The sequence below is a fragment of the Chinchilla lanigera genome, unplaced genomic scaffold (genome assembly GCF_000276665.1).
Source record: "Chinchilla lanigera isolate Chin_1 unplaced genomic scaffold, ChiLan1.0 scaffold00036, whole genome shotgun sequence".
Classification (NCBI taxonomy): Eukaryota; Metazoa; Chordata; class Mammalia; order Rodentia; family Chinchillidae; genus Chinchilla; species Chinchilla lanigera.
The window spans coordinates 21,641,329-21,661,891 of record NW_004955437.1 but is presented as its reverse complement, the minus strand read 5'-3'; the positions used below and the strand labels follow the sequence as shown (position 1 = coordinate 21,661,891).

At 55.6% G+C, this 20,563-nt stretch overlaps 1 protein-coding gene across 3 annotated transcripts in view; it reads left to right on the top strand.

Moving 5' to 3' along the window:
- The window catches only part of Tspan15 (tetraspanin 15), a 44,338-nt gene extending 25,464 nt beyond the window's left edge, over positions 1-18,874 (top strand). For all 3 annotated transcript variants that reach the window (XM_013517075.1, XM_005390084.2, XM_013517076.1), the window contains 7 exons: positions 4,222-4,407; positions 5,661-5,735; positions 10,746-10,841; positions 12,794-12,910; positions 15,721-15,768; positions 17,532-17,648; positions 18,069-18,874. In XM_013517075.1, the coding sequence (XP_013372529.1) occupies positions 4,222-4,407; positions 5,661-5,735; positions 10,746-10,841; positions 12,794-12,910; positions 15,721-15,768; positions 17,532-17,648; positions 18,069-18,218 (789 nt within the window). In that variant the 3' untranslated portion in view covers positions 18,219-18,874. The remainder of the gene's footprint in view (positions 1-4,221; positions 4,408-5,660; positions 5,736-10,745; positions 10,842-12,793; positions 12,911-15,720; positions 15,769-17,531; positions 17,649-18,068) is intronic.
- The last annotated feature ends 1,689 nt before the right edge of the window (positions 18,875-20,563 follow it).

The window sequence follows — 20,563 nt, the reverse complement described above, 5'->3', positions numbered from 1 at the left end:
ACATCTAGTTTTCTGATCCCTGCGACTCTGACTCTACAGCCTAACATAGAGCGTGGAACACAGTCGGAGCCCAGTTGATGCCTTTTGGGGTAAAGGTAGACCTTTAAGCATAATCTTGCCCCAGCTGGGGGTGAGCCAGCAGGGACTGGTGACCAGGTGCTTCCTGAAGGACACACAGGTCTGGAAGGCTTCCTGGCAGCTGCACAGAGCTGGGCCTGTCCCTGCACAGGAGGAAGCTGATTTCCAGGCGGCAGGGTTCAGAAGGGACCCAGGCTATCATGGGTGACAGGTCTCCTCTGCAGCCTGTGGAAAGTGCTCCCTGGCTACAAAGCCCCGTGGGCTGCCAGCAGCATGCTCTTTCTCTCTGTAGCCCCAAATGGGCATGCTGTGTTCCCCTAGCCCTATCCCTGTTTAGCTGAAGCTGTTCTGCTTGACAAATAGGCCATTTGCTTCCTGCACTGGGGCTGGAGTGCTGGCTGCCTGGGAAGAGCTATAATTAGCAGAGAGGAGTGGCTGGGATTGCAGGCTGGCATTGACAGATACTTTTATATTCAGAAGGATAAACTGATGTCATCAGAGATGTAAATATCATTTGGAAATTTCAGAGTTCCTGCGAAGGTTCATGCCAGCCTCCCCCTGTACCCAGTGCTCCTCAGAACACTTGGATAGGGAGCCCGGATGGGCCTGGGGTATATAGGGATCTACACAGGCTTGCCCTGGACCTTCAGAAATGGGGCCTGTGAGCACTCGGTGCCTGGTGGCAGGTGAGTCGGGAGGCCTGTGTTTGCATTGGCCACGTGCTTTTCTTGTGGCTTTTGTGGTCTGGAAATGTCACAAAGCCAACCAACAAGGAAATGGCAGTGCTTATTAACATGGGAATGAGATCAGATCCAGGGAAGTTTTGTTTTCTACCAGCAAAACTGTCCTGTAATGATCTAGGGGCTCTGGGGAACCTGTGAAAATAGAAGTCACTGACTGCCTTTCTGCAAAAGGCTGAGGCTGGACCTGCCTGGGAATTGGGGCCAATGACAGCTCTGGGATTTGGAGTGGAGTTTCCAAAGCTGAGCACCTGAACACAGATGCACAGGCTCAGGCAGCAAGCGGGGGATGAGGACAGGTTGGGGGTGGAGGAGACGTCAGGACCCACGTGCTCATCCTGCTGGAGAAGAGGAACTTTCCTGACAGCCGGAAACATAGAACTCTCCAGGGTGTATAAAATCAGTACAGAACAGATTAGGATGGTGTAGTTGGGTGAGTTCAGTGACAGAGTGAGGGTTATACTTCTCATCACGGTGGAGGATAAAATCTTGCTGCCACCCTCAAGAACATAGGGTCCTTGAATATGTCCTTTGCTCCATGCTGGGGCCTCGAACACTAGTGTGCCCCGGAGCCCGTGTTGAGTCCTGATCCTTGACTTATGCACAGAGGAGCTCCTGGTTCTTCGTCCTGTTCAGGTCAGAGTGTAGTGAGGGACCCTCACAGGGGGCTCATGGAGAAGATGGGAATTTGTTCTCAGAGGGTCCATGCGTTGAGGTCAGTGTTGAGCAGTGACTTTTACTATGTTCAGGGTTTGGGAGTGTGCCTGACCTGGTGGCTTCTGGTTACTCTTTCTCAGCGGTAGATTTCATTTCCTGCGTCACCATTTTCCTGGGGAGTGTTGTGTGTGTATGTGTATGGGTATGTGCGTGTGTGCCTGGGTGATTTTGCCAACATCCCTTCACTCCCAAATTTCCTGATATGGCCACATTGTTAATAAGTGGCTGGGGGCTCCATGTGTCAGTGTCTTCACCCCAGCCACTGCGTATTAGAGACATTCCTTCCACACTGGGGAAGTGAGTCCCAGCCACCTGGACACAGCAAGGGGATTGTCTACAAGCCAAGGCTCTTAGCCTTGGAATACAGCAGGGTGCTGGGCCCAGGAGAGCTGATCCTGGTAATCCACGCCATCAGTGCTTCTACATCGTAAGCTCTGTTTGTGTGACCTCTGGCATCCCTGTCACTTGTCAAAACTGAGGAGGAAGCAGCCACTTCCCTTTACTCAGGATGGCCTTGGCACCCTATAGAAGGTCAAGGGGATGTTCTGGAGGCATGATGAAAAAGGCATCCATTGCGGCCACTTGAAGCCTAGGGTAGAAGTACTTAAGTGAAGGGGCCTCTCGCTGTCCTGGGACCACCATGCCCTAGGTTTACACTGCCAACGCCTGGTCTGTTTTCTTTCACTTCGACTTGGACCTGAGCTGACAGCACACCACTTCCATTTATTCTCCCAAGACTCTCAGCTCAGTGAGGAAGTCCCATAACCCCGTGACATTTTCCAGCCTTCTGGAATGAGTGGCCCGGAAGGACGGTCGGGATCTTTGGACAGGCAGGAGGCTGGTAAATAGCAGCTGACTCACAATCTGGGGGTTGGGGTGAGGGGTCTGTGGGAAACTCCAGCTCGCATTTGTTCACAGACATTGATTGTAAACTTCTGTCGCACTTCCCCAGAGTAGGGGCTGTCAGGGGGTTGCAGATGCCCACTGCAGTCAAAAACTCCCTGCTGGCATGGAGCTTATGTTCTGGTGGAGAAGACAAACAATTTAAAAAGTAAAAGAAGTGATACAGTATGTTAAATACTGGTGAATACAAAGGAGAAAAACAAAATAGGGAAAAAGCAGTAAAGAATTTTGTGTGGAGGGATTTTCCAGCTCTTAAACAAGGTAGCCCCAGAAGGTTTCACTGGACAGGTGACAACTGGGCAAAGATGGAAGGAAGTGGGAAGTGATCTATGTGGATATCAGTAGGAAACCTTTTCCAGGTGGTGGGAACAGCCTGTGCAAAGGCTCTGGGGTGAATGCATGGGTGTGTTTGACCGCAGTGAGGAGCCTGGGTTTTTCTGATGGAAAGTTACAGTGTGTACTGTTTCTGCTGTCAGAAATGTTGATAATGAGGGATTTTGATGAAAATCCCCTCAAAATTTCTTATCCCATCCTTTGGCCTTCCTTATGGTCATCTTGAAAGTAAATTTCTGATTTATGATACTGTGTGGAATGTCTGTTCTTCTGAGAAGCACTGAAATGTCCTTTGGGTCACCTGTCTAATAGGCATCATGGTGGCCCTGTGCTTTTAGGTTTACAGAGTCACCACTTTTGTTGTTTTGGTTACAGCCTTGCAGAGAGCCTTGGGTAAGCAGGGCCACAGTGAATGTGTTGTATCTAATCTTCAGATGGGAACACAGACTTGGGGAGTTCATTTCCTGTTCAGGGCCTGGGAGTAGCAAGCGACAGAACTAGGGAACCCATGTTCTCTGACCTAACCAGTGCCCACCCCCAAAGTATCACCAGGATCTATGTCTTAGTTACATCTCTCTCATTGCTGAGACAGAGTACCTGACACCAGAAGTTAAAGGGGGAAAGGTTTATTTAGCTCACAGTTTGTAGAGGTTTAGTCCACAATCAGCTGGCTCCAAGGCAGGGTACACAGCAGACAGGCGTTGCAGAGAAACAATTCATGATGGAGCAGAAGGCAGCAAAGCAACCAAGGCAGAGCCAGAGCTTGTTTTGCCCTTTATATCTTACCTAGGCTACCTGTCCTTAGGGCAGGTAGCACTCGTGCCCTTAATCTTAGCATTGTACCATGAATTAATCCCAGCACTATACACTCTACATCCAGCCACCTCTGAAAAAGCCCCGCCCATGACTGCATGAGGCTTTGGGAGACATCTAGACGTCAGCCTGACAGTCTGCATTAGTCTGTGATGGCTGCCGTCCCAGTGCCGCAGACTGACTGGCTTAAGCCACAGACTGATGTGCTCACAGTTCTGGGCATTAGAAGCCCCAGAGTGAGGTGTGACGGGTTGGTTTCTTCCCAGGCCTCTCTTGGGCTGGTAAATGGCACTCTTCTCCTGGTCTTCATATGGTCTTTCTCTGTGTCCTAATCTCTTCTTCTTACATGGACACCAGTCTTATTGGATTAGGGCCGCCCTGGTGACTTCATTTAACTTAATTACCACTGTAAAGGCCCTATCTCCAAATATAGTCATATTCTGAGGAACTGGGGTCTAGGATTTCAGCAGAGGACTGTTTGGGGAAACAGTTCAGCCCACACCAGGGTCCTTTATGTGTGGCCCCTCCGGGGGTGGGGGCCCTTCAATGCCAGGGGGCCTGCCAGACAGGCTTTTCACGGGAGGGTCAGTGGCTGCCCGCAGTCCTTCGGTGTCCTCACTGCCTCCTTCTGCTGCAGCTGATCGGTGCCCTGGTCCTGTCCGTGGGGATCTATGCAGAGGTGGAGCGGCAGAAGTACAAAACCCTGGAAAGTGCCTTCCTGGCCCCAGCCATCATCCTCATCCTCTTGGGGGTTGTCATGTTCATCGTCTCCTTCATCGGTGTGCTGGCCTCCCTGCGGGACAACCTGTGCCTTCTTCAAGCGGTGAGTTGGCCTGCACAGCCCTCATGGAGGTTATGACCATGGCGGGGGGCTCCCTGGGGTCTCCACAAAAGCCCAGGACACTGTCCCTGGGCCCATGGGCAGCTTGGTTTCTTCAGTCCTTGCAAAAACTCGCTCCTCCAGAGGGTTTCCTAGGTCAGCCCATAGACCAGGCCTCAGAGGGGCCCAGGCCACCCCGAGTCTGCTTATAAAAGCGGACTTGAGTACTGTGGTTGCTCATGTTCCTCTGGACCCTCACTTGGATGAGAGCAGGCAAAGACGGACAGAAGGAGGGGGGTGAGTGGTGAGTCATTAGCTCACCCAACAATAGCTCGGGCGGTGTCTCTTGCCACCTCCCGGGACGGTTCCCATCTAGTGTCACCCTCAGGCTCCCTGTGCGGTGCTCACCAGCAGCGTCAGGCTGGCAGAGTTCCTATTGCTTCTAATCCCAGTGTCTTTCTTGGTAACTCTGATCAGAGTCTCAGGATGCTGGTGGCCCTGGCTGGGGTCACGTACCCATCCTGAGGTCACAGGTATTGTCAACTCTCCCTGCATCTCCAAGCTGTGGTGAGTGATGACTCCCTTAAGCCTGGGATACCAGTGAGGCAGATTCCCTCACTCCACACTCACGTGTGTGTCGCATCACCTCCCCACCTATGGAAAACGCTTATAATCCCGTAGAAGCAGGATCTTGTGTTGCCTGAGGCCGGAAGTTGCCGGAGTCTCAATGATGTCTGATTTCTGATACAGGGGTGGGGTGTGTATCCTTTAAGCTTCAAGCACTCTCGCCCCACTTCTGAGGGGTACTTGGTGGGGGCTGGAAGCACTGCCCCAGCCTGCCCTTCAAGCCAGGTCTGTGCCCTGGGGATGTACTGGGGCGAGGCCCGGCTCTTCCCTTGGGTAGATAGGATGGTGAACTTTGTCACCTAAACTCCACTAAGGATCCCTGGAACACACATGGGTAAGAATCACCTGCCTGGGGCCGCTTGGGTACAGCTGTCCGCATCCTATGATCCCATGGGTTGGGAGGGCAGCAGGTCCCAGGAGCTGTGAGCGTTGCTACAGAGGCAAGTCTCCTGACTGTGCTGATCTCGGAGCAGATGACCCTTCCCCTGTGCCCTGTCTCCATCCTTCAAGTAAATTTTTTTTTTTTTGTACTGGGAATTGAACTCAGGACCTTGCGTTTGCCAGGCAGGTACCATACTGCTGAGCTATATCCCCAGCCCCTAAATGAATTTCTGAATTTTGCTTTCCAGTTTATGTACATCCTTGGGATCTGCCTCATAATGGAGCTCGTTGGTGGTGTGGTGGCCTTGATCTTCCGGAACCAGGTGAGCCTGGGGGTTCATTTATGGGTGCTGTGCTTACTGAGTGCTGGCTGTGTGTGTCATGGGCTGTAAAGGGTGGGGAGGGTTGCTCCAGTGAGCAGGTGTACAACCCCCAGGGAGTTTCCCCTGTACTGCAGGAGGCAGAGGGGCTGGCAGAGATGTCAGGATTTGGTGTATGTCTTGGAAGCAGCACCTACGTGACTGTCATGCTGGGTGCGGGAATGAGGGAAGAGACAGGTTTCCAGGGCAGCACCTGGCATCCCACCTCCAGCAGGGTTTGCAGGGTTAGGGTCTCATGGAGCTGGAAAGATGTTCACGGCTCCTCATCTCCGAATCCTTCATCCTAGTCTACATATGTGTGCGTCATACTAGCTGTGTGGCCGTGAGTGAGTCACTTGACCTCTCGGATCCTTAAGGGGCTCACGATTACTAGTGCATGGAGTTTGGAATGAGGGTTGGATAAAAGAAGGAATATAAAGGACCTGACATATTTTGGACACAGCTGCTCTTATCTAAGACCCCACAGGAACTGAGTGGTGGGTAGGGCACACTTTTAACTCAGGGTTCTGTGTCTTTTCTCCCAGAATCTTTCTGTGTCCTCACCCTTCTTCGGTGTTGTGGTCAGGGCTTGAGGCACAGGGCGCATCTGTAGAAGCCCAGGTCTCTCTGTCCACTCCGTGGGTGCGTGCGCCCCAGTCTGTGACACAGCTTGGTTCCTGCCATTCCAGTAGCCGTTAGAATGATGGATTAGAGCTGCAACTGAGTCGTCGTTCTTGCCAGAAGTTGAGCCCACAGTAGCAGACACTGTCCCAAAGCTGGGGCCTCAACCAGTTCAGTGTCTGACCCTTGCCACACTCTTCCTGGCTGTGTCTGGTGTCCCAGCCCGGATGGGAACAGGGACCACACCTGTTCTGCCCAGGCCTCCTAAGGTACGATCTACCTAGCAAGTCTACACCCCGGGATCCAAGGGTGAGCCCCAGAATAGGGGAGGGGCAGTTCTCATCATTACTGATGGAGTCATCGATACCCAGAGAGATTAAGAAACCCTTCCTAGAGCACACAGGAGGCTGACAGCTCAAGGCTGCTTCCCAATCCAGAAACGCTCTCCATTCTTCCCTTTTCCTCTTTTCTACTCTGGTTCTCTGCTCTGAGCTAGCAGATCCAGGATACTAACTCATTTGCCAGCAACTTGAGGAGGGAGAGTGGCTCTTTCATTTGCCTCTGAGGACGCTGTTCTGTGCAGCCCTTAGAGCTTCTGGCCAGCCTATGCCTTCCAGGGTTGGGGGAGTGCTTTCCTGGCTGGACCCAGGGAGAGTTTGTGATTAGCAGCTTCCATGCGCTTAATAAATGGCCTGCTCCTGAGTGAGCAGCAGGCCTAGTCCCAGCATGCTTTTGCCGAGGCTGTGGAGTTTGCCGCTTTCCAGGCTCCATAGGTCAGTGAGGGCCAAGACACGAGAGCCTTTCAAGTGAGGGAGCGGGGCTGAGGCCTTGCAAGTCCCCGGGGCCCTTCAGGAAGTCATGCGGCTGTGGCCAGGGGCGAGTTTCCAGTTGTCTCCACCATCTGCAGGTGCCACAGCCTGTGAAGTGGTCCCTCTCCCTTGGGTGGGGTGCCCTTGTGAGAGTCTTGGTGGGCAGCCGGGAAGGGGCTCTCAGCTCTGCGGAGTGGGCCATGGTGTCTGTGAAAAAAATAAATGCAAACTCAGTTTCTCCTCCCACACACTGGCAGGCCAGGTCACCTCTGTGGTCCCCGGATGTGTGAGGCTTTTCTCATGTTCCAGGCACGCCATCCGTTCAGCAGCAGACCCCAGCGAGGTGTCCTCTGAGTCAGCTCGGGGCTGACGCTGTTCACCAGGAGATGGCATCACATCCCACAGGCTGAGGGGTTAGACCCCAAGACTGTACCCTTCAGGTGCCAGTCACACAAGCCCCTAGTGCTTTCACCTGGGACACTTGGGTGTAACCTCCCTCACCACAGGATTCTGTGATTCTTGGAGTTGGGTGCAGCTGCACTGCTGGGGCCTCCGATGCTGCTGGGGAAGCCCTGGGTGCCCGCCTCTTTCCTTTCTCAGCCACTGAGAACACTGATGCGCCTTTTCAGAGGCCTTGGGTAGCTAAAAAACGGGATCTGCAAGAAATAACTAGAAAGGGCAATTATTTCTAGCTCTGGTGGCTTAAGCAATGCGCTCTGAAATCACGGTGGCTTTGATGTTTACTTACTCTTGGCTTTAGTTAGCCAGGCCCATGTGACCACTGATGCCCTGCTGGCACTTGGTGAAAGGTCCTTTCTAGTCCTCACTGGGGCTGCCCCTGCTGCCATGACATGGTTTACAGCCAGGCATGGTGACACTGGTGGCTGTGGCCTCCAGGAGCTGCAGTGGAGGCCACCTCCCCGTCTGCTGCTACAGGCCATGTCTCCTGACTGGATTTGAAGTCCCTCCGAACATGACAGGCACTGCCAACCCTGGTGAGCACTTCACAGTTAACAAACTGCGCCCCCTGTGCCCTCGTGAGACTGCCTCACCGCCCTTCCCAGCGAAGCCCTCAGTGGCCTCCCCTCCCCCAGTGCACACGCACACACAGAAGTCAACACGATCACGAGAGCCAGCATGGCCCAGAGATCTCCCCATGGGAGCCGGAGCAGCTGCTGTCAGAGGGCCTGAGCCTTCTGCTGCTCCTGCCCATTCCCCTCCCTTCCCTTCCCTTTCCGGCCCGACTCTCAGCAAGGCCTGGCATGGAGTCTGCACCCTTGCAAATGCTCGTGGTGGTTTGGGGACAGAGGCCAGTGCTACTCCTAGAGGAGGGAGGACCTGGCCCATGCCCACCAGCCTCTTTTTGCCCTCTCTGCCTGCCTAGCCTGGGCCTCCTGCCGTCATCCCACTCTGTCACTGGCTCTGAGGGCGTCCATAGGGCGCAGTGACCCAGAGACAGGCTGGGTGGGAGTGGGCCAGGCTAGGTGCAGAGGGCCAGAGTGGGCCAGGGCTGTGGCTGCAGTGCCCCAAATGTGGAAGACATCACATTCTCATGATGGTGGCCCGAGGGGTGTTCTTGACACTGGTGTCACCCCAGTGAGCTGTGCACTCATCCCCTGCCCCACCTTGGGGAGCAGCTGACCCCACCCCTCCAAGCCCCAGCCAGCTGGCCTGTCCCTTGTCCACCCAGTGGAGCAGACACTGAAGGCTGGAGAGGCTCTCTGACCTGGACCTGCCAGGTCCTTGCTATGCCCAGGCTGTGTGGCTGCAGGCAGCCAGCCCGCCCAGCCCCTGCCCAGCACCAGACCGGTGTGGGCCATGGCCAACAGTTCCAACCTGCCCACAGAGGCCAGTGCCCTGTTTGTCCCTGGGCGCCTTGTCACCTTGGCTCTGAGCAGCATGGTCTTGGGGAGGAGGTGGCCCTGGCTGTCTTTGTTCTCTCTTCCGGTACTAGAGACAGTTTGGAGAGATGACCCCAGGTCTGAACCTTGGGGGTTTCGCTTGGCACCCTAAAAACGTCAGGCTGGGAGTTTGGCACCTTGATCTCAGCATCTCTCAGGCCACTGGGTGACTTGGGCAAGTGACATCCTTCTCTGGGCTACAGGATATCCATGAAGGTGACCCTCCCCCAGAGGCTACCTGTATAGCAGGGGGTCTTTAGATGAGAGCTGGGGCCCCACTTTCCTCTTGGAATCTCCATTTTCTGCTCCTGACATGGTGGGTCTGAGCGGTGGTACCATGAGGTGTCTGTCCCCTGGAAAAATAGTACAAGTTTATAACACCAGGACCTACCATGTGCCCGGCTTCCTGCTTAGCACTTCCAGAGATTTAGTCCTGTTTAATCCCACAGCATCCCTGTGAGGCAGAGGCAGTTGCCTCCCAGTTTTACAGGTAAGGATCTGGAGGCTCAGAAGTTAGTAGAAGTGACTGCGGTCTGATGACTGCAGGGACCATGTCCTTAACAGCGAGGCTGCACAGTCCCTCTCAGCTTGGTCCTTGGCCCTCAGATCTGGACCGTGCCTTACAGATAGGCCTACAGCCTTGGCTCACCGTGAGAAACTGAGGCCCAGGAAGGGGAAGTGAGCTGGGAGGGGGCCTGGAACCGGGACCTGGTTGTATACCCTGGGTATACCGGGATGCCTCCCCTAGGAATTGCCTGGCTTCTCTCTGGCACCAAAGCCAAGAATGCCCCTTTGTCCCTGCTCTGCTGATATTCGGCCTCGGTGCTCTGAAAGCCCTGATTGTCACAGGCAGCATGGAGATGGGCAGCCCGCACTCCGCCCCCACCCTGGCTTGCTGTGGGCCCCTTTGTGCCCTGGATCTCAGCACAACAGCCGGGCTGTTGATCCAGAAAGCCCAGTGTGACGGGGAGAGGGCAGCGTGCCAGCACTCTTTCCCATGGGACTGCCCCTGCCCAGGCTGGGAGGGGAGTGCCGGGCCTGTGGGCCCCAGCACCACGGTGATGGAGAGGGAGGCCCGTAGAGGAAGTCAGGAGACTCGAATTCCAGCTCCTGCCAGGCCCAAACCAGCCTGCTCTGTGGCCCAGGGCGAGCCCTCTCCCACCGACTCCCTCCCTGTGGGTCCTCCGTTTCCTTCTCTGTAAAGCTTCAGGCTGGATGAGGGAGTTTGGAGCGGGGCTGTGGAGGGAGAAGGGGAGGTGCAAGCTCAGACCTGTCCCTGGGTGGCAGAAAGAGCACAGGGCTGGTACCAAGACGGCTGAGCCAGCCTGAGTGTGGCTGCTTCAGAGCCCAGCGCTCCCAGGCAGGGCTCTCGCTCCCAGGACCTGGGCCGTCCATCTGTGGAGGATGTTGTACAGGCCCTTAGGCATGTGTTGGGCCTTGGAGGCTGGGGAGGGCAGGGGCACGGGGAGGGCCTGGGCACAGGGAGGTCATGGGAATCAGATAGGGAGTGGAGGGGACCCTGCTCACAGGTGGCGCTGGTGCTGCCGGGAAGCACACAGTGCCCTCTACCAGTCCCGACTTCCAGGAACTCTTGGGTTAGTCTTTGTGCATGGTCCTTTTCCTTTGTGATCTCTCCTTAACAGACCATTGACTTTCTGAATGATAACATTCGAAGAGGAATTGAGAACTACTATGACGACCTGGACTTCAAAAACATCATGGACTTTGTTCAGAAGCAGGTGAGCCCCCAGTTTAGCACCTTGTTCATCAGCCACAGCGCCAGCCCCTGTCCTCGGTGTTTTCTCCATCCATCTCCCGAAGTGTCAAGGCTCAGGTCCCTTGGCCTTGCTCTGAGGATGACCTTGACTTCTTTCAGAAGTGCTCAGAAGAAGCTGGGCATGGTGGTGCACACTTGTGATCCCAGCACTCTGTGAAGCTGAGGCAGGAGGATCACAAGTTTGGGGCTAACCTGGGCAACTTAGTGACTTAGTGAGACCCTGCCTCAAAATATAGAAAAGAGTTTGAGATATAGCTCTTTGTGAAGACCCTGGTTCAATGCCCAGTACTAAAAAAAAAAAGCTTAGAACAGACCAGAGACTTGGTGATAAGGCCCCAGCAAGTATAGCAGCAGGGCTGTCCTTAGGCTCCTGGGTGGGGACAGCCACTGCCCCACTCTGCCCGGCAGCACCTCCTGGGACATGATCTTGGGTGCTCGGCTGCTCAGCTCCCCTGTTCCAGGCCTTGGTGGGAACCAGCCTCTCACCACGCCCAGGGCCCTGGCTCTGGGCTCCTCTGTAGTCAGAACAGGTGCAGTCTCCTCCGGGAGGCCCTTTCCTGCCAGCACCGTGCTGCCAGCTCTGGTGGAAACAGCCGTCACGCACACTCGCACTCGGGTAGAGGGAGATGTTTTTGTTGGACGCAGCCTTCAGCAGGGTGGGGATTTCACGTCTCTGGGAGCGGGAGGAGTGACTCATGCTCACCAGGCACCTGCTTGGTGCCGCCCCAGGCAGAGTACTCTACACACAGCCTCTCTGGCGGGCACTGCTCAGCTCTGCAAAGCTTCTCTTACTCTTCCTCTTCTACACACAAGGACCTGAGGCCCAGAGAGCCTGATCAGCTTGCTTGCAGCCACACAGCTGAGATGCTGGTGTGAAGATTAGAATGAGGATTTGTCTGGTTGCACAGCAAATGCCCCTTGAACCACATCTTAGACAGGCGCTTGCAAGTCCCCAAACCTGATGGCCTAAAGGACACTGTGGGGACTTAGGAGAGTCTGGTTTGTGGTGCTACCAGGACCTCCTGCCATAGCATTCCCTGGCTGGCCTCGTGCTGCTCCTGGCATGCGACCCCAGCTGTGCACTGTCCTCTCTGCCATCCTCCCTGCCCTCTCTCACTTACTCTGTTCCAGACCCACTGGCCTTTGCAGCTGCGGCTGAAACAGGCTCATTTTCTTGCAGGGCCTTTGCACATGTTGATTGCTTTTTTTGTTGCTCCTGGTTCAGATAAAATGTCCTCTCCTTGGAGCAGCCTTTCCCAACACCCAAACTAAAGCCACCCCATCCTGTTCCTTCCCCTGTGCCCCCGCCATACAGCGGCACCCCCTCCTGCCTTTCCATGTAGTGCATACACTGTCTCCCTCCCCTGGGTTTGCTCACCCTGTCTGTCCAGAGCCCAGACGGTGCCTAGCACAAGTCAGTGCCTCCAGGGAGCAGTTGGCTGCTGCTCTCAGAGTGAGCACTGGTGCAGGGGCAGAGGTGGGAAGGCAGGGCTCAGGGCAGAGCCCAGGGCAGAGCCCGAGGCCACCACCTGTGTGCTGAGCTCAGCGGAGCGGGGACTTCCTCAGGACCATGGTCTCCGGGATGATAAAGGCCTGCTTCCCCAGCCCAATGCCAGTGACGTGAAGATGAAGAAGGAACAGTCCAGTTGCCAAGGAGGGACTGTCCCTCCTGCATCCAGTCATCGCTCTGATGTCCACCCCGAGGCATCCCAGCCTTGACTTGCATACTTTGCCAGGATGGGGTGCTCATTACCCCCAGCCACACCACTCCTGAGTAGTTCTGACCTGACAGTGTGCACCTGCTGTCACTCCCCCGCCAGGGTGACCCACGCAGCACACTGCATCGGCTCCTGGCTCCCTTCTGGCCACCTGACTGACCGGAAGCTCCTCTTTTCTGTTTGCTGTTTTTCTCAGTTCAAGTGTTGTGGCGGGGAAGACTACCGAGATTGGAGCAAAAACCAGTACCACGACTGCAGCGCCCCTGGCCCGCTGGCCTGCGGGGTGCCCTACACCTGCTGCATCCGGAACAAGGTAGTGCTCTCCTGGGGTGGGGACAGGAGGCCACTTGCTGGTCCGACACTGCTGAAGATGGAGGTGTGGATGGTGTGGGTCAGGGCAGGCAGGCAGGAGGTGGTAGCCAGAGCTGGGGCTTCCTGAGCTTTGGCGGCTCCTTCGAGGGGGGCTCATGGGTGCGGCATGGGGGCCTTGTCTTTATGAGTGGGCTCAGTCAGCATCTGCTGAGCTCCTGCGGGCCTGCTTCAGGCTCTTTGGTTTTACTAACTAACCCAGTCCTCACAATGACATGTAAGGTAGCGGCTATACGAGATTGAGGCACGAAAGGTTAGGTGTCTTGCCTTAGATCAGCAGGGCTGGGGTGACGTGCTGGCAGCTGTTTCAGCCCAGCGCTCTGCAGGAGAGGCCGGGAGCAGCAGCTGCAGCCCGGAGCTCAGCAAGCTCAGAGTCTGCAGTGCTAGCAGAGCAGGGCCTGCCCTTTGGGTGTCTCCAGTGATCCCCACCCACACAGTGCCCAGGAGGATGGTGATGTAAAGGTCAGCCTCTGCCTCTCCCAGGCTTGATCTCTTAGCTGTTACCCCCTTAGTCCCTTGGGATGTCATCTTGTGCAGTCACCACTCCGTTAGTCCTTGTGCGTAACTAGCAGAAAGCCATGCAGTTGCTCACGCCCTACAATCATGGAAAGTTTCCATGCTGACATCTCTGCCAGCCGATGCCCACTGCCTGAGTCTGTAAACCCAGCAGCTGCAGTGGGGCGTCACCCAGGAGGCAGGGGCTGTGCCAGCTGCACTCGCCCTGAGAAGGCCGGGCTGGAGGGAGCTTGTTTGGAAACACTAGCTGCCATTTAGGGCAGGTCACTGGGCCAAGCGAGTGCCATGTGGGGGCCCAGGGCTTCAGGAGGCTGCAGCAGCTGGTCCCGAACCTCCTCACCTGGGGGAGCAGCACTGAGTGTCCAGGCTAGATATGGAAGCCCAACTTATTCATTCATTCATTCATTCATTCACGCAACAGGTACTGGTTGAGCATCTATTATGTGCCAGGCACATTTCTAGGCTGTGGGAGTACAGCAGGCACACAAAGCCTCTGCCCACATGGAAAACTGACAAAGATGGAAAAGAGAGTGTGAGAAGTGGGTAAGTGCTAAGGACAGAAAGCACAGGGGTGGGGCACTGCCACTTCCTATAGGAGGGTTCTGAAGGCAGTGAGGGAGGGGGCTGCAGGGGCCAGAGGGAGGCAGAGAGGGAGGTCATGGGCATCCTGCAGGCCGCGGGCAGGACTCCCGTGTGCCCTTGAATGGCAGGAGGTGCTGACTGAGTGCTGGTTAGTGAGCAGAAGGGTTGGTGGGCGGGCAGGGCTGGAAGCCAGGCAGGGCAGGGGGAGATGCTGCGCATTGGTGCAGCTTCCACACAGCTGGCTTGGGGCCTCAGCCGAATCGATGTGGGTGCCGCCTTCGCGTTGCCTGGTACTGGGGCAAGGGAGCTGCGCCTTTGTGCTGCCCAGTTCACCAGGCACAGCGTGATCCTGCATCCAGGTCAGCTCAGCCGAGGCTGCTTTGGTCATGTCTATGTTCTGTGTAGTTTACTTCTGTCTTATGTTCTCACCTCCTCTTCCAGACTATGAGTTTCCCGAGGGCAGGGATTTTGTTCTTCTATATTCCAAGTCCCTAGAAGTGTGGCTGGCATACCGTAGGTGCCTAATTAATGTTGGTTCAATGCATGAATGAATGAATGGCGGAAGTAGAAGCCCCTGTGCCCATCATACCTTCCTGCACCTGCTCTCCGGACTCGAGCCTCGCCAGAGGGCCACGCTTATGGCCTGGATGGACCTGGTGCCACCTGGACACTGGGTGCTGCTAGGTCTTAGGGCATCCATGGGGCAGTCTAGGAGGAGGGACTTGCAGGTCCCTGATATTTAGAGTGACCTGGACAGCATCTGAGGCCCAACTTCTCCTTGCTTTTCCAAGGACTGGGGTCGTGGACAGTGTCACCCCAGCCAGTGCTGTTCTTTGTACCCAGTTCTGAGATCAGGAGGCTGCATGTATATTTCACTTCATGTCCTAAAGGTCACAAGGTGACTCACGACTGTCCCGCGACTCTATGGAGGAGCCTGTTCATTCACTCAGCTGCTTCCCCGGGGTCCCGTCTGCTGGTGCCTCAGTGGCCGACTGAGTGCCGCCTTCTTAAGTGCAGCTTTCTTTGTTGCAGAACAAGATCTGGATGCAGGAGGTGTGGGGCCAGAGGCCACAGTGGCCACCCAGCTGTGTCCGTCCTATGCCACTGGGGGTGCCTGTGCCCCAAACCCCACAGAACATTCACTTAGATAGGGAGGGACTGCTGGCAGGGGTCATGAGCTGGACCCAGGGTGTGCCTCTTTCATCTTATGGAGAGGGGTGGAGATCCCCCGGGGCGCGGGTGGTGATGCAGTGGCCTTGCCTGCCTGTGACATGGGGCCTGCCTGGGAAGCCATTTGATAGGGTTTGGGTCTGGGCCTACAGCTTTCCCTGGGCCTAAATTAACCGGCAGCTGGGGGCTCTGGAGAGCAGTTCCCTTCCCAGCAAGGAACTTCCAGCCCCTGGTGAAGCCAGGGTCTCAGGGACACGAAAGCATGCCCAGGAGCCAGCCCTGCTCTCAGCTGGTGGGGCCGTGGCCCCAGGTTTTCCTTCATAAGATGCAGTAGTGTGGGAAGAGCGTGACCCAGGGAGCAAAGCGGTGGCTTGGGGCTGGGCCTTGCTGGGGACCCAGGGCAGCTTGCTTTCCTCTGCGGTTCCGGGCAGCTGCTGGAGGAGGGGGAAGGGAAGATGCACGGTAACTGTGACATTTCTCTTTCAGACAGATGTTGTCAATACTATGTGTGGCTATAAGACCATCGACAAGGAGGTAACGTCTTTGAAGTCCCCGGCCCCCAGAAGCATTGCTGTCCTGGTCCCAGTCCCAGGGTGGGGCACGGGGTGTTTTGAGGTGACTGCCCTGGGGCCAGAACTGCTGGCACAAGAGGGCTTGGGGAGCTCGAGGCCACCTGCCATGCTTTGCTGAGCACCTCCTCTGGGCGTGAGGCCACCTGCCAGGACCCTGGCGTGCTACGTTGTGCCATATGCCAGCCCCGGCTCAGACCCAGCTGTCCTCTGCCCTTGGGGTCACCAGCTTGCAGACAGCCTACCCGGTGCCCTCCGCCGGGGACCAGGAGTCTGCACGCTCTCTGTCAGCTGGCCTGGGTTAGGCGAGCACCAGGGGCGATGCTGGGAAGGGAGTTAACAGGAAAGGTGGCTGGGAGCCCTCTGCGCACTGGCTTACACGGTGGGATCCCCCAGCCGGCCCTATAGCACCCCGCAGGACCTTGTTAGAAGTGCAGACTTCTGGGGTGGAGCCAGCAGGCGATCCTAGCACACATTCGTTAGAGATCTGCAATCAGCAGTGTGCTCAACCCACCAGAGCTGACGGCTCTCTTGCACAATAGGGCTTCTTAATGCCCTACTATTTGAAAATGAAACCTATAGCTATAGTACTATAATCCGCCTCCACACCTAGTTTCTAAATAGTCAGCATCATGATCTAACTGTGGTAACAGAGAAATAAAATAATGCAATTTGCAATTCCATAAAAGATTTTAACACGTAAGAGCTCCACCTGTTGTTAGATGTGGCAGAAGACAGTGGAACAGCATTTGCAGGTTGGGGGGGATCCCCGAGACTGACACCTGGGGCCCCTGGTACACACCTGCTGTGTGGGTGACTGTCTACCACGGGCATCCTTTTTTTCCTTTGCCGTGGTCTTTTTAAAGTGGAATTTTTTGACTCTTTTTAACAAGAGCCAGATGTAGTCCCAGCTACACAACAGATTGAGTCAGTAGGATCACTGGAGCCCAGGAGTTTGAGGCCAACCTGGGCAACATGGTGAGACCTGTGTCAGTCAGTCAGTCAGTCAGTGAAGAAAAAATATGACCAATTCTTGATAAAAGTCTGAATACAGGTTGAATATCTGAAATGTTTGGGACCAGAGTATTTTGGATTTCAGATTTTTTGGTGGGAATTCTAGAATATTTACACATTCGTAATGAAGTATCTTGGGTAGGGGACCCAAGTCAGAACATGAAATTCATTTATGTTTCATATACACCTTCTACACATAGCCTGCAGGTAATTTCACACACAATTTTTAATCATTTTGTGCATGAAACAAAACTTCACGATGTAGAATTTTCTCCTTGTAGCATCATAACAGTGCCCAAAAGATTTTAGAGTTTGGAGTATTTCAGATTTAGGGTTAGGGATTCTCAGCCTATATGATCCTTCCTTCATTTACATTGTAGTAGATCTGAAAAATTTCTTGTAAATTAAAACAGTGTAGAAAACATGTTATGTTTACCTTTCCTGGAGCTAGTCCCACTTTCAGCTTAGGGGATTATGGGTTGGTTTTCCACCCACACCAGTGCCTGTAGGCTGGACAGTTGTTTGTGGGATAGGACTGTCCCCAAGCTCTGCAGTCCCTCAGTCCCCAGTGCCAATCACTTGGACAGCCCAAGTGTCACCACAGTGTTCCCCAGCGCTCCCAGTACTAGAGAACGAGTGGTCCGGGTCACCTCCCCATGTCGCATATGAGTGGGGGGCAGAGCCGGCTCCAGCTGACCGGCCCCTCCCGCGCAGCGCCTCAGCGTGCAGAACATCATCTACGTCCGGGGCTGCACCAACGCCGTGCTCATCTGGTTCATGGACAACTACACCATCATGGCGGGGCTCCTGCTGGGCATCCTGCTCCCCCAGGTGGGCAGCTGGAGCTGGGGGGGTTGCTGGAGGGAGGGTGAGTGGCAGTAACCATGGTTGCCAAGCTTGTCCGTGTGCTCCCTGGGCGCTGTCTCCTTTAATGCTCTCTGCAAGGCAGATGTGACTACTCTGCCCATTTCCCAGAGAAGCAGCCTGGGCAAGGTGAAGTGACGTCCTAGTTCCCCGAGATACAGTGGCAGGGCTGGGGAGGAGGCGGTGGGACCAGGAGGTCCCCGGGGCTTCCAGCGAGGTGCAGGCTGCGCCGCCTGGGCGGTGGGGGCACTGTGCTATGGGGGTTTCCTAGGCCGCCCAGTGCCAGGAGGGCTTCTGGCTGGCTGCTTGCATTTGGGGCGCCTGGGAATGGCTGGGAGGACTGCCTTGATGCACAAGGTGCTCACCAGCGCTGCCTTGATTTTGCAGTTCTTGGGGGTGCTGCTGACGCTCCTGTATATCACCCGAGTGGAGGACATCATCATGGAGCACTCTGTCACCGATGGGCTCCTGGGCCCTGGCACCCAGCCCAGCATGGAGGCGGTGGGCACAGGGTGCTGCTTGTGCTACCCTAATTAGGGCTGTGCCTGGGATGGTGGCTTCAGCAGGACTGTGCCGGGTGGCAGTGCTTGGTCCACTCAGGCTGGACAGGGCTGCACTGTGGTCCCCCTGTCCACGTGGCACTGACCAGGGCCCAGGCTGTGTGGCATCCCATGGCCCCTGCCCTGGGGGTGGCCTGAGCCTCCCGTAAGAGGCTGCTGCACCGCTGTGTGCTCAGAATTCTGTGCCCACACTGCAGGGCCACGGACCCCGCCGTGCCTGCTTCAGGCCTGGGCTGTGGGGTCAAGGGGAGCTGAGTGCTTGGCTGTGGCCCATTTTATTTCTGACAGTGCCTTGGCCGGTGGTCGTTATGCCCTGCTGGAGGGCAGTTTTCCAGTAATTTGTGAGTGGGAAGAGAAGAGTGACTCCATAGGGCTGGAGGGACAGGGTGCAGCCCCAGCCCCCGTGCCCTGGCCACGCCCCAGGAACCCTGGCAGGCCATTTCTCTTGTGCCTTGAGCCCCCTGCAAGGGCTTCTGCTTTGCTGGCCCATTTTCTAAGTGATTTTTGTAACATCTGCATTTTGTATACAGTTAACAGGAGTTCCCGACTACCCAGAGCCAGAGGTTTCCCCACACGCCCCTCTTGCCCCACTAGTCAGTTCTTTAATCAGACAATAAAGACTTGAGTTTTTTCTTTCTGGTTTTTCGTGTGTGCTGCTTTGGTGGGGACAGGGGTGGGGGAGCGGCCTCCTCCTGGACTCGGAAGCCCCTTGGTGCAAGGACTGAAGGAGGACCACTAGGAGGTGAAGGTCTGGGGCAGTTTGGAACACTGAGCAGGAGAGCACTGCAGAGCAGAGGCAGCCTGCAGACTGAGGCTGAGTGTTGTATGGCATAAGGCCCTGTTATGCAGGACAGCCAGGGCTCTGGGAAGGAGCTGTGCCCCAAATCCACCTGTGTGACTGCGATAGCGAGCCACTTGCAGAGCCCCAGGAAATTGGTGCAAGGCAAAGCTTGGTGTTGATCGCCCCCTGTTGGAGTTGTCAGGACTTGCGCGGCTCAGTCTCCCCAAGCTGTCTTGCCCCAGGCATGGCTTGTAGATTTTTCTCTGAGATTCTTAGAAGCTAGGGCACAGCAGTCAGGAGGCTGAGGCAGGAGGATCACTGTGAGTTTGAGGCCAGCCTGGGGTACAAAGTGAGTTTAAGGCCAGCCTGAGCTGCATAGTGAGACCCTGTCTCAAAGAGGGGTGGGGGTTAGGGCAATAGAAATAAAACAGCAAGAGTCCCAGACCTAAACTCAACATGAGGATGGGAATAGCTCCTAACACCCAGAAGTGAAGTGGTTGAGTGCTTGATCAGCCCCACTGCTTACGGTTGTTCGTTATTCCTCCTGTGCACGCGCTACGGAGTGTGCGGCCGGGGGCGGCTGGGGTGACTGCAGTACTCTGTGTGACGGGCCGTCGCAGCCGCTGATGCGGACACCACGTCAGGTCTGGCTCTGGGCTGGTGGCCTCCTGACTCTGTGTCTCTGGCAGTTCTCTGAGGACCCTCTGTGTGCCCATGGGGGAGAGGGCTGCTGCCTTTGGGAGCAGCAGAGCAGCAGAGGCAGTGAGGGGGCCCGGGACCGCTCGGGATCTGCCTATAAGGTCGTGTTACTCTGGAGCCTGGGGACCGGGTCACCTCGCCACGCCTTCTTCCACTGCCGCTTGCAGATGCCCCTCCAGTGCTGCCCCACGGCTGCGTCTGTGGACCGGGGCTCCTCACTGCCTGGGCTGTGTGGCACCAACAATGGCTGAATTCCGTCAAATGCGCCTCCTCTCCTTCCAAACTGCAGTCGCTCACCTCTCCGGGGAGTGAGGTGTGGCGGAGGAGGGGCCTTGCCAGCCCTGTGACCGGGCTGTCCCCTGGACTGCACCTTCCGCGCTCCGATGCCAGCCACAGCGCAGTGCCAACTTGTCTCACAAGGAGGCAGCGTGGCCCCCAAAAGGGGTCTTTTCCCCACGTCACTGCACACTTAGGAAACGGCAGTTCCCCACAATAGTTGTAAATCAGAGATTTGTGAGCTTCAGTTTTAGATATTTTGGTATATAATAAAATACGTTAAGGAAGACTACCTTTGTACATAAATTCCAAAAATAATATCTTTGAAAATTATTTTGTAACACTATTGGCATGCACTCAAGGTAAACTGCGCGTATTCAAGCTGTCAAATGTAGGTGTCAGTGAAGCCAGGAACACAGTCAAGAAGCTGAACAGCCACCACCCCAGGAAATGTGGTCTTGTACTTACACTCCGTTACACCCCCACCCCAGCTCTGTCTGCGCCATTCCCGGTAACCACCATCTGCTTTCTGCCTCTATGAATTATTATTTTTTTTTGGGGGGGGG